The sequence below is a fragment of the Pygocentrus nattereri genome, chromosome 11 (genome assembly GCF_015220715.1).
Source record: "Pygocentrus nattereri isolate fPygNat1 chromosome 11, fPygNat1.pri, whole genome shotgun sequence".
NCBI classification, from domain to species: Eukaryota; Metazoa; Chordata; class Actinopteri; order Characiformes; family Serrasalmidae; genus Pygocentrus; species Pygocentrus nattereri.
The window spans coordinates 26,110,879-26,123,609 of record NC_051221.1 but is presented as its reverse complement, the minus strand read 5'-3'; the positions used below and the strand labels follow the sequence as shown (position 1 = coordinate 26,123,609).

Sequence of the window (12,731 nt, the reverse complement as noted above, 5' to 3'; positions counted from 1 at the left end):
TGACCAATAGAGCTGGAAAACCTCACAGGGGGGAGTAGAGAGAGAGAACACCCACATTTCAGTGTCCTTTTCAGTGCCATGTGGCAAGCAGTGAGTCACTAATCTCTGACTTAGGAGTCAAATGTGGACGTGTAACCTAGCCTTTTTAAAGTCTGTGGCTTTCTGGGTCTGTGCTGTAAATACGTCAGGTGAATCTTGTCGGTAAATGCGTTACTCCACTTATTATTAGAGAACGAATAGAGCATTGAGAGCTGGCACATCATAAACCTGGAATATACTCAACACCCTTCAGGTTAAAGAACTTGAGCTCATGCTTTGCAATGGTTGTTCACTGTTGCCTCTATTACTTCCTATTAGCGATAACAGTGGGAGATTGCCACCATTAGGCCACCTGTTAAAGAAGGTTTCCCATGATTGCCGTTGAGTTTCTAGGCTTGCAGGGCTTTCAAAGCTAACTGCTCGTTTCTCTGAAGTGTGTTGCTCAAAGGTTAGCCGGGTGATCACCGACCATGCCAAAGTCCACGTGCGCTGCCGTGGAGGGGGCGGGTCAAAGCGGCGCGCACGCCTCCTGAGCCCCGCCCCCTCCTCAGCAGTGCACGTGGACTTTGGCAGCGCCATTTGCGGCTGGAGAAAGAGCAATGACACTATCCGAGAAAACGCTCGCTCCTGTCACCCTCTGTCTAACCACACAGCCCGTTTATGTAGGAACTCAGCCGAACTTAAGCAGCGGAGGTTTGAATCGGTTGGCAGTGTCTGTGAGCATCCAGACCAACTTAATCTACTGAGGCGGATACGGCTGGGGCTGCTCTCCAACGGCTCTGAAGGCGAACGGGGAGAGTTTAGCTTTGAAAAGTGCGCGATTTCTCGTGATTGAAGTCGTGTTTTGGGGTTCAGAAGCGACGCATGGTTACGCTGTAACAGCAGCTCAGACTTGTGACTAGAATTCAAGGCCTGTATGATAAAAGTAAACAGAAAACAGCGGCCCTAACATATTTACTTCACTAAATTGTACTAAAAAGGTTTTTTTTGCACTAAAGTTCAGTGTCAAACTTCTCAGCTACACCACACCACAAAGTATAATATTTAAAAGCAGTATTATATAATAACATAATAACTAAAAGCAACAATGTTCATTTCTCTATGGGGGTCCATACAGCAGAGAAATGTATCTACATTTGCTCAAATAAATAAATGTAATATATGTTCCATATATATTTGATCTCTTAAATGTTTGATTGCTTTATTATGTCACGTCATTATATGACAACTGGGACATTTGGTGTTTGGAATGGGAGACGGTTAGTTTGGGTCTTTGATGTTAGTGCTCACTAATGCATCACACATGTTGAGCTTCAGTAAACATGATTCCTCACAGTGTTGCTGTCTGAACATTAGCCCGTGTTTAGGCTCATAACTCAGTAAAGTTGAGGGGGGAAAAAACAGTGATGAGAAGCTGCCATTGCCGAGATCGAGCCTAAATTCACATTTCGTGGTGTTTGATATTAATGCTCACTAACGCAGTGCATATGTTGCCTATATACGCATCAGTACATCTACATTTCTCACAGTATTGCTGTCTAATCACCAGCCGCGTTTAGGCTCATAATTCAGTAAAGTTGAAAAATAATAATAGTGATGAGAAGCCGAGATCGAGCACATCTCCTTGTGATCATTCTGCTGTTTCTGCCCTGCTGCGTGTGTTTGTTCCAGCGCATCGACAGTCTGAGACCCGGCGAACATGTCGACATATCTGTGAAACATAATAAGAGGACATGAAAGAGGCATTGCTCAGTGTGAGAGGGCTCCTCCACCGCTCACATCCATTCATCGACTATTGACAACCTCTCCCTTTCTCAGTCGTCTGACTCGAGCTCTCTCTAGCGCTGCCAGTGGACAATCAGACCCACACACCCACCTCTGGCTACACTCGCGTTTTTTGAACATTTCTTAGTTCTGCTCTAAATTTACACGGCCAGGCGAAGTCTTCTTAGCTCGAAAAAATCTCGTCGCGACGCCTCGTGGTCCGCTAGAAGACAGAAGAGGAGAGAAGAGAGAGAAAAGACGCCAAAAAAACCCCGAGATACAACATGGAGTCCCCTCCAGATCCAACAAGCGACCCGGGCAACAGCGCCTCAGAGTCGGCTACCCCGGTCAGGGAAACCCCGGTAAACCTGGAGACTCTCCGCAAAGCTGAGCACCAAGCCCCGGTCAGGAGACAGAGCTGCTCCAGCACCAACAGAGGTAAGAGGCCACTGAGTTTAGTGTCAGCGGCGAGCTATTGATCTGCCTGAACACTGATGCAGCAAACTTCAAAGTGAATCCGTGGCAGGATCAACTCAGATCGGTGGGGCTGTGCGTGGAATGGAGATGTGAGGCGGTTTTTATTGTGGCTCTGAAACAGAGAGCCCACATTTCTTTAGCCTCTCTGGCCGTTTATAACCCGTTTCATTGTAACAGTGTGGAGTTGGGCTGCTGCTGCCGCTGCTCGCATAACCGCGACTGACAGGCAGGCAGGCAGGCAGGCAGATCTTAGCATTGTGGCTGGCTATGACAGCGCCAGGCAGCAGCGGCTCCACAGATTAAAATTACACAAACAGCCAGCCGTTACAGAAGCAGATCAGTGCGGCCAGCAAATCCGGCTCAAAGCGGCATATTTTTAGATATGTGGCCGCAATAGAAGGCCATCGATTTGACTGGCGAAACGCTGATTTTCTTTTCTGGAATCCAACTTCGCCGAGCACTTTTCTCCGCCGCTTGAGTCGCTATAATGACACATTTTCAGCAGTTTCACAGCTGTTTTCGTGGACCGTGTGTTCGAACATACTTCCACGTCCCACGGCGTGAGTGTAAGTGAGTGTGTGTGTGAGAGTACGGCTGCGTGTGTTTTCCACGTTAGCTGTCAGTGAGCCTTGCGTGTCGGTGCACGCGCTCCTTCTCTCTCTCTTTCTGTCTTTCTCACTCTCTCGCGCGCGCGCTCTCTGCCCGCTCCGCTCCGGCTCGTGCGCTGCGCGGAGCCGCTAACGCGCGTGTGGAAACGGGGCAGATGTTGAACGGGGCTATGAGGGGACGGTAACCGCCGCTCGGCCATCATAATGAGGGGCACCGCCGAGCCCAGCGCTGTGAGGAGCCGCTTGTGTTTTACAGTAGAGACAGTAGAGGCTCGTTTAAGCCACTCCCCCTCGGCAGCCTCCATTCAGGTCCGCTCGTCTAAGTTCGGCGGAAAATGGATCTGCGCCTTAGCGTGATCTCACTAAGAGGCAGAGAAAAGAAAGAAGAAGAGGAAAGTAAGGGGGTGAAAGTTTTGGGGGCAGGTGGGGCTCGCTGTAGGTCGGCCCCGCGCTCACCGCGTCCGCTAGGTCCACGCTAGACCGGCGGCGCGGGGGTAAATTTAGCCGCTGATATGGTGAAGGTGGAATGTAAGCTGGTTATGTAACAAGTTTTGCCATAAACAGAGTAGCGCGCGCTCGAGAGAGAGACACCGACAGACATCATTCAGTTCTCACGCGCGCTCTAGAAGTTTTCTAAACACCAAACGCGTTCTTTTGTGCCGCGACGTCGACATTTATGCTCTTCTTTTCCCACCTTTTCCACTTTCTATGAGCGCCGAAAGAGCACGACTGTTTCACTTTGCGACTCGCTTAGTTTCCGAGCTCAGCCTGGTTATGTAATAGCAGACTGAAGGAGGTATATGACGGCATTTCGCCCGTTTAAACCTTTATTTTAGGCTGATTTGAGTCAGACCCCCTTTTTTTCTTTAATGAAAAAGTCTGGCCACGAGACACTCCTAACCCGCTGACCTATATTCATCTCCACCCTTTACTGCAAAGGACTAAAGTGCATCTGGAAGGGAAAGGCAGGAAAAAGAACGCCTTAGCTCTGTTATGTAACCTTGTGAATGGGCGAGAGAGAGAGAGAGAGAGAGAGAGAGAGAGGGAAAGAAAGAGAAAGAGAGAGACAAAATGTTCACTTGGAAAGCTCTGCTCTGGATTGTTTCACATTCCCTCCAGTTTTCTTAGACTTGAGCAACTCCGACGTGACTAACACAGACACAGGTGTTTAATAGCGCTTTATCAAATCTGAGATAAAGTGATAGCACAGATAATACAAGGCCTTTCACAATTTGTGCAGCACTACAGCTAAATCCAGGGCAGGCAATCTTAGTAAAAATATTATTATTGCCAACATTCACATCATTTATCATTTTTATGTCACCTTCTCAAACTTCTAGTAGCTTTGAATAAAAACAGCAGAGAGTGAGTTTGTATTTTGCTGTAACTGCAATCATGTCACCGGCGAAAAAAGTGCAGACTGGCTTTGCTTACTCTTGAACGTACGTGTAGCAGGTGCTCAGAAGCTCTCAGATATACCCATTCAAATATGTATTTTCAAATATATATGTTCAAATCCAGCAATGTTTATTACCACTTTCTTGTAACTTCTGCATGATTCAGTATTGGAAGTAATGCAATCAATGGCATGAAAAGTTCAGAGTAATTAGATTAGAGGTAAGTGAAGTTCAGAGTAATTAGATTAGAGGTAAGTGTAGGTTCTTTTCTTTCTACAATTTGCATGCATGTTTAAAATTGCATCATTTTATACAAACTATATCTGAACTTGTTTTATAAGCAAGTATTTGTCCCTTCCAGTAAATACCTGCTTGGTTTTACTTTAGTTTGCCAGTGTGGTCACACTGCACTCTCCTAGCATATTCTGCGTCACCACCTTAAAGTAACGCATGTCGGGGTTCTGTAAGAGCAGCAGCTCCAGCACAAAGATTGATCAGACTTCATTTTAAGCAAGCTCACTTACTTTGATCTTCAAACTTGTACTACAAGGAAATACCCTTACAAGAGTTGTGATAATAGTAAAAAATGATCTCAAGTGCTGTTTGAATATTGTTTTCTACATCAGTGCTTGCCTTGGAACCTTTTGTGTCTTGCTATTATTTGAGCTGTAATGCAGTGTCTCATTTGAACTGATTGAATATATAATATTGCAATTGAAACTTGTAGTACATGGTTGGACTTATATATATGCAGTATGCATGCTGCTATTTGTGTCATAGCATAAAATGATTTCATGGCAGCCAAAATAAGTTCACAGAAAAACCCCAACAATCAGGCAGTGTGGCTTAGCTTTTTGTTTCAAACATGTGAAGAATTCCCTAATTACAGTGTGTGGTTCAGACACTGCTCTTAAGTTTATCCACAGAAACCAACAGATGGGGGAATAAAATACTGAGCAACAAATTCTCAATTGGTATTTTTAAACAGGATCCACTCAGGCCTTTGCATAATATTCATCTTAGTTTATATTATTATTGTTTTTGTTATTATTGCTATTATTATTGTTGTGTTTTTTTTGTTTGTTGTTGTTTTTTTTTTTTTTTAGAAATAATACTTCCACAAAGGAACTCCTGTTCAGTTTTTCTTTGTTAGCTTTCTTTTTGTTCCTCTTTAGATGCTGGCACTCTGAGAAGAGAACATCTGACTCATTTTTAACCCAGAGCAGCCACACTCGTGAAGTATTAAAGGCTTACTTCAGCAGAGTTTCTTGTAAGATATCAGAGGGTGCGGAAAGGCAGGCTTGTGGGTCTGCTGAAATCATTAGTGAGAAGGTATCATTATCGTAGCGCAGCATCCTCCAGCTCTGGAGGGGGAAGTTTGAAAATAATCAATATTAATGGTGTGATTAATGCTAAGGAATACTCTGACTCTATGTACAGCTGTGGAGCTGTTGTGGTAATGAAGGTCTTGATCCTTTTCCGTTCAGAAGTTGTAGCAGGCTGATTTCATTGCTGATCTAAGGTCACTTATGTAGCAGTTCTTCCAAAGGTTTAGAGCTGGCTGGTTCCTTTCAGAGCCTTCTTCTCGGCATTGCTGCTGTACTGCTAATTGTGTTACACCCCCTCATTTCCTTTTTGAGAGTATAAGGTTGTAAATATTGCATATGCATTGTCCAGCATGGCTGGCCTAGAGATGCACAGAAAAGAAAACTGTAGACGCTCACTGTTATTTCCATGACTGTGTCTGTTATTGTAGATATTACTGATTTATGTCATTTAAGCATAAAGGAGGATAAAGAAAATAAATATCAGGTTTACAGTGCAGGTTGGTGCAGCATTCAAGTTTGAATGTCATGCTCATTATTGCCATTATGCCTATTGCCAGTAATTGCAGCTTTTTACAAATAGCTAATGGCAACTTTTACTTTTGTATGATTAAAACTGCATTCCCTCCAACAGCCATGAACTTTTCTCAGTGTTTGAGTCTTCTTTATGGCACAAAAGTACAGTCTATGAAACAGCCTTCAGGCTCAGATTGAATCTGCGATGTGCCATGTTCCATGGAGGAATGCAACGTTGCGTGCCTTGTTCCATGGAGGAATGTTGCGTTCTTTACTGAGTTAGATACTGATAAGTCAGATGCCCATGTTCTCAGTATATTGAATAGCCCATGCTGTCCTGTCCTTCTGTCTTGCCAGTATGAGAGGAGATTAGCGCTGGGAAGTGAGTGAAATTTGGTGAAAATTCTGTAAAAAAGGAAGTGAGAAGACTGAATACAAGGTCTCAACCTGGGACTGCAGTCTTCTAGTATATTTCGTAGCAGTGGGAGAGAGGAACACCTGTTAATACCAAGAATCCCCATTCTTGTCTTCACTCCTAAACTATCAGATACTCCTGTACAGGGTTACATCACTAATCTCGGGTTGTGAGTTCCTAACGTCACAACAAGAGGTCTTTAAATCAATCAGCCAGGTGCATGTCAAGTCTCTGAGGCTTGGGCAATGCTTGTTCTGACTTGTGTTTGTCCACACTGAGGAGAGCGTAGGCTTATTTTTACTGCATGTGGAATACAGTGGCACCACTGTGGGGTCTGCCATCTGTGAAGGCCTAGGCTATACTTATTAGCTGGCATGTCAGACAACAATATTTTGTTCCCTCTTTCACAGTGTTACTGTGCCATGGTGAAATCTGTCACCTGGTTGTGTGCTGATTGACTCTCCCCAGCAGGGGAGATAGGGAACCAAGCTGTGCCCTCTGATATGAACCCTGTAATTAGCCCAATAAATATTATCCTGTTACACCAACGCTTTCCTGAAAAATCATCTTAAGTTGCTTCAGTAGCATAAGATAAACATCCACATTTCTCCACCTTTTTATAACCATCACCATGCTTGATCCTGGCCAGATGCCACCATGTAGCTATGTACACATAAAAACACCAGACACCTCTCAACATAGTAGTCTGGCCGGAGCTGTTGTTTTTGTTGGCCAGTAGATGTTCTGCAGAAAGAAACCCAAAGTGTTACAGGCTCCAGTGTCTGGCTGCTTAAAGTGGACTCTCACCACCACAGCCAGTGCTATTTTACACGGAGCGCTGTGGGCAGGAGTGGCGGCCCATGTTTACCCAGCGCTGACAGAAGACGGATGGGGCGTGAGGGAGTGGAGGTCTCTAAACAAGGTTTCTGCACAAAAGCCTTCCAAAAGCCTGGAGCTGGCACGCTGCTCATGCTAGTCTGTCTGACAGCCCTGTTTCAAAAAGCCTGTGACATTCTCAAATACCAGGGATTAGGTTTTCCCTGTGTGCTTGAACAGGGGTTAGTGGAAGTCACCCTTCTGAGCTGATCTAGGACCAGCTCTATGTTGGTGTCACCACAAACCTGGTTTTAAATCAGAGGTAAAGGGTAACTTATAATAGTGCTGTACAAAGCCAAGCAGGACTCTCAGGCAAACCAGCAGTGAGGTCCATGTCCTGGGAAGTAGGACAAGATTGAGATGAAAGTTTTGTCAATACCATTTTTAAGGGACAAAAAAATTCAGAAAATACAGGTAATTTCTGTAAATTGACACTTTTAATTTTTCTGTTATTTCTAGTCATAGAAAAAATGTAATGTTATCCTTAGTTAATTATAGGAATATATTGATACAAGAATTGCAGACTGATGCCAATACCCTATATTTTTCACGTGCATATATACTAATGCTGGGTGCTATACAATGGGTGGTTGGGATAGTGTAGTGTTTAACACCTCTGCCTTCTACACTGTAGACTGGGGTTCAATCCCACCTGGGCAATCACCCTAAACTATACCAGTAAGAGTCCTTGGGCAAGACTCCTAACACCGCCTTGGCCTACCTATGTAAAAATGATCAAATTGTAAGACGCTCTGCATAAGAGCGTCAGCCAAATGTCGTAAATGTAAATGTAATGCTAATGCCATTATATAAACATTTGTGACTAAGTCTAACTGGATTGGCATTACAGAGAATTGCAGCATTTATTTCTGTAGGGCTACCCATTAAGTCAAACGAATGAAGATATTTTAGCACAGCAGCCCAGGCTTGCCTAAATATTCTTTTCTTATCATTGTGCATCCCTAGTTTAGAAGTTTCTATAAAGACTAGCACATGTGTAATGGTTTGTTGCACAAGTCAAGTGCAATATTGGTGGAGATTTATTATAAATAAATCCACAAGAATATTGAATATTGCTGATATTATCTGGTAACAAATTATAATAATCTGCCAGGCCCATTGGGATCACTGCATAAGCAATGCTCAGGAAGGCATATACTCTGTAAAAATATTAATGGTAGAACTAGTTCTAATCCAGAAGCATTCTTCTTAAGAGCATTCAGATATTGATTTAAAAGTAAGTAGAACTAGTGTGGTCTTCGCTTGTTAAACATAGAGCAGCTTCATGGAATGGTCAACGTGTCAAAGCAGGCCAGAAAACGTCCTGGCCCCTTTAACATGAAATCGTTACTAAAGCATGATTCAAAGTCCACTTGAGAACATAAAATCACCTATTACGCAACCTTTAAACCCTGCACCTTTGTGCTGCAGATAGCCTACAGTGTATCCATAAGATTGCACACGTTCAGTTTCCATACGACCAGGAGCTAGTTCTATAGTGCATAAAAAGAGTGATGTATTGGTCTGCTAAATGTTTTGGGAGACAGTATATTTTATCATATTTATAGCTTTGCAGAATATGATCTACTGTACAGCTGTGAAGTAAGAAATAGGGCACACAATATATGCCCATTTTTCCTTTCTAGGCTATGCATTTGTGCTGTGTTGATTTAGGCTTGCCCTCAGACCCTGACTGTTTTTCTTGAAGTTCATGGCCGAGTATGTCTCTGATATCATAGGTTCATTTCATGCATACCCCCACGCCCCCGCCTCCTTTTTTTTTTTTACAGCTTACTCTGAGGCTCCATGTCATTTCCAACCTGAGCTATGAATTTTTGGCAAGAGATATTTCTGTATTTATGTCTCAGGGCTACTCTTTCACACAGTAAAGATGCAGTTATACCTGGCATCTCTCATGATTTTTCCTCTATCTGCAGTTTATAGCTAAACAGAATTTACAGCAAGATGTCCCTGCTAGAAGCTCAGGAAATGCTTCCATACGGTGATTGTGCACAGCCAGGATTTGCCAAGTTACTGCACATGTGAAGTGCACTGGCTTTTCAGGAAAGTGGGTCTACAGAAGTGGCTTCAGTCTTACTTAGCTGTATGCTGTCTGTGAGTGGCAAAACATGATCTGAAATTTCTTAAATGTCTCAAACTTTGTGATTTATGCTACATTGGGAATAAAGTTTAGCGGATGTAAGAATCAGGGCCTACATTTCTAAGATCATTTATCAATATATGATTAATGCTATGGTGTCCAGATTAGGCAAAGTTTAGCCTCTTTGAACTATATTTGAAAGTTGCACCCTGCTGGGACTGCTTATTTTGGAGTGCAAGCCACTAGTGGCGCAACTGGGGCTGGCAAACAGACCCCTCAGCTGGTGACAGGCACCAGATTTTGATGCGAGCTCTCCAGCGACAGGGCACCTCTCAGATCTATGTCCCATTTACAGAAGTTAATATCTGAGATAGTCAGTTTAAATAGTAATGAATGAATGTACTCCATATGCATTATGGGAGTGCTTTAAAGGAGTCTAAATTTACTGTTGTGCTTCTGCTGCGACCCAGCTAGGCCTGTGGCCTAATGGAGGGCACGGCGCTGAGAAGCATGGCTGTGATATAGTCTCCTGAGGGGTCTTAGGGGAGCAGGTAGGTGATGAGTTTGTCTAAAGGATTACTTGATAGAATTTCCGGGGCCAACAGGACACTTAACAACTCACACGACACTGGAGCTGACTGCAAGATGTTACCTTAAAACCAACATTTCTTTTTACTCAAAAGCTCAAACACATAGAGCTCCCAGTAAGCTGAAGCACAAAGGGACCAAAATCAAATTCATCCAATTATCAGTCACAGATTAGGTCTGGGTGTGCATTTCAGGTGCTTTGAACCCAGAGTGAAATTTGATCACTTCATTTGTGGGACTTGTCCGACAAGTGGTGCACACTGAAGCTAGGATTGTTGCTTGCATTTCCTTGACATTGCTTGGTTTGCGCGTGCTTTATTTTTAAACAGTGAGAGGTAATGGCGTAAAATCTGTGGTATTTAAACAGCGCTCCCCTGCAGTCCCTTAAACACTGTTATTCTCCTCAGCAACTTCAGACTGAATAGTTTCAGCAGGCAGAGCCGTTCACCCTGCATTTCTGATGAATGTGTGGTCAGAAAATGAAAAGTTAAGCAGAAAGTGTCAATGCCACTTGCTGTTTTAATACACCAAGTGGGTGTGGTGGTACAAATGCAAGCTCGGTTTTGAACTGAACCAACCTCAGCTTTGTATTGTTCCTTTTTTTCTGGTTAAAATTACGGTTTTGCTGGAGGGAAACTGGTCTTAGAATACTCTTAAAGCGATTTCCAGAGCCTCATGCAGAACACAACATCAGCCTGAAAGTAATGGTTTGTTTCCATTGGCCAGAGGTTGTGAAATGTTGTCTGCATTTCATATTAAAATGTAAAATGTTCTTTTACAAGGTGTGTTCACCGTGCTCACAAAAACAAGTTTGGAAACACAGAAGGGACATGAAAATCTTGGCCATTTCCTGGACTTGACTCAATGTTTCCTTTGTCTCTGGAGACCTGTTGTTTCTCTTTCTATCTGGAGAGATCGTCTCAGTCGGGCTGCCTGAAATAGATTCTATATTTGCATGATTGGATTACTGTTTTAGCAAAAACAGCAACATCCATGCTTTTTGTATCTAATTTAATTCTCAGCTTGTGTCTTCAAATCAGATGCATATCATTTCCATTTATTCAGTTGGTTAAGTAATAAAATGATTTGACCTGTGTTAATGCGTGCTTTGGCAGTGTTAAGTAGGTGCTTGACTCTTCTCTCATTAAATGAATTTCAGTCCCCCTTAACAAATAGAAGTTTGGCTGATTACAGCCTCTCTTTTATTTTTGATCATTCCTGTTTGATTAACAAGCAAGACATAATCCCATAAATGATATAAAGTAAGAGACTCAGATCTCGTCCCTTCAGGTATGGTACAGCAGACTCTTAATCAAATTAGTTTCACACACAGGCACGTCGTATTCTTCAAACGCCCATGGTGACTTCGGACTGCAGATTACAATCAGCTGCTATTTTGAGTCTTTGATTAAAATCTTCTGAGCTCGGACACATTTCTTTCTCCTATGATGATTTAACCAAACTAATTATTAATATTGGAGCCCCCTTTCTCCTGCGTTTTTCACCAATTACAGTGCTGTAGTGGACCACAGTGGTTAAACAATACCCATAAGTATTAATCATGTTGAATCGCACTGGATGGGGATCCATTAGTTCATTCTTATTTAAATATCTTATAGTCCTTGCAAGGGGATGGAGGCGGGGTTTGTTCTAGGGCTTTGTATCCTTGCTGACCTTCAGTGTAATTCTGTGAGGCAACAGAAGGTTTTGCATGCAATATTACTGTTACATTCACGTTGTGCCTCATTACAACTACATGCTGTAGGAAAATATAATAAAAAGCATTATTGAGTTAATAATATCATTTTGAACGAGTGGAGAGTTCATTTTTGTGTTTTGTAGATGGACACAGATTCCTGTTGTGCACTTCTAATATATAATTATATCCAATTTTATTGAATTGTGATGAAACAAATACAAATTCAAACACCATAATTTTTCATTCCATATAATAGCTTACTCCTGTAATTAAACTAATAATATGTGTGAGTATATGACTGCTATCAGTATTGTATAGCAGTAATCAGAGATAAAGCCATTGAGAAAGCTTTTCCCACTTGAAGGCCTGTACTACACAGTTAGAGAAATGACATTTTTGCATGAGAAACTATTATAGCCTTTCTATGTGGTCAAAATATATAAACAAATAAGCGTTGTCTTAATGTGTTGGTGATACTAGAGGCATTTGTCTAATGATGTAATGACCAAATAAAGTTGTAACGTAGTAGTATGAGAAACCACGCCTCAGGCTACTACCAAAAAAACCCCAAACTTTTATTTAAATCACCTGACAAACTGATATTACAACTTATTAATAGCCATTCTTCATTGCTGCTACCAAGCTGATTAACCAGTGTCACCCCCACCCCCCCAACCCCCCACCAAGTGATCTGTTAGTAACTGAAACTGAAATTTCTCTTTTGTCTAATGGACAGTTAATGGCTGCATATGTGGATGGATAGGAATGGAATGAAAATGACATGGCAGTGATATAAGCCTCTAATCCTCTGTCGGAAGATCGATCCAGGGGGTTGGCAGTGACAGAGAGGAAGACCCTCTCTGCCATGTTTGCCACACCAATCATGTCCACATTTCTAGGCAAAAAAGTTTATCTGCCTTATCTAT

General features: G+C 42.6%; 1 protein-coding gene across 1 annotated transcript in view; it reads left to right on the top strand.

Annotated features, from left to right (window-relative positions):
• The first annotated feature begins 1,831 nt into the window (after window positions 1-1,831).
• The window catches only part of roraa (RAR-related orphan receptor A, paralog a), a 305,914-nt gene continuing 295,014 nt past the window's right edge, over window positions 1,832-12,731 (top strand). Inside the window, exon 1 of the mRNA XM_017708331.2 lies at window positions 1,832-2,241. Within this exon, the coding sequence (XP_017563820.1) occupies window positions 2,088-2,241 (154 nt within the window). The 5' untranslated portion in view covers window positions 1,832-2,087. The remainder of the gene's footprint in view (window positions 2,242-12,731) is intronic.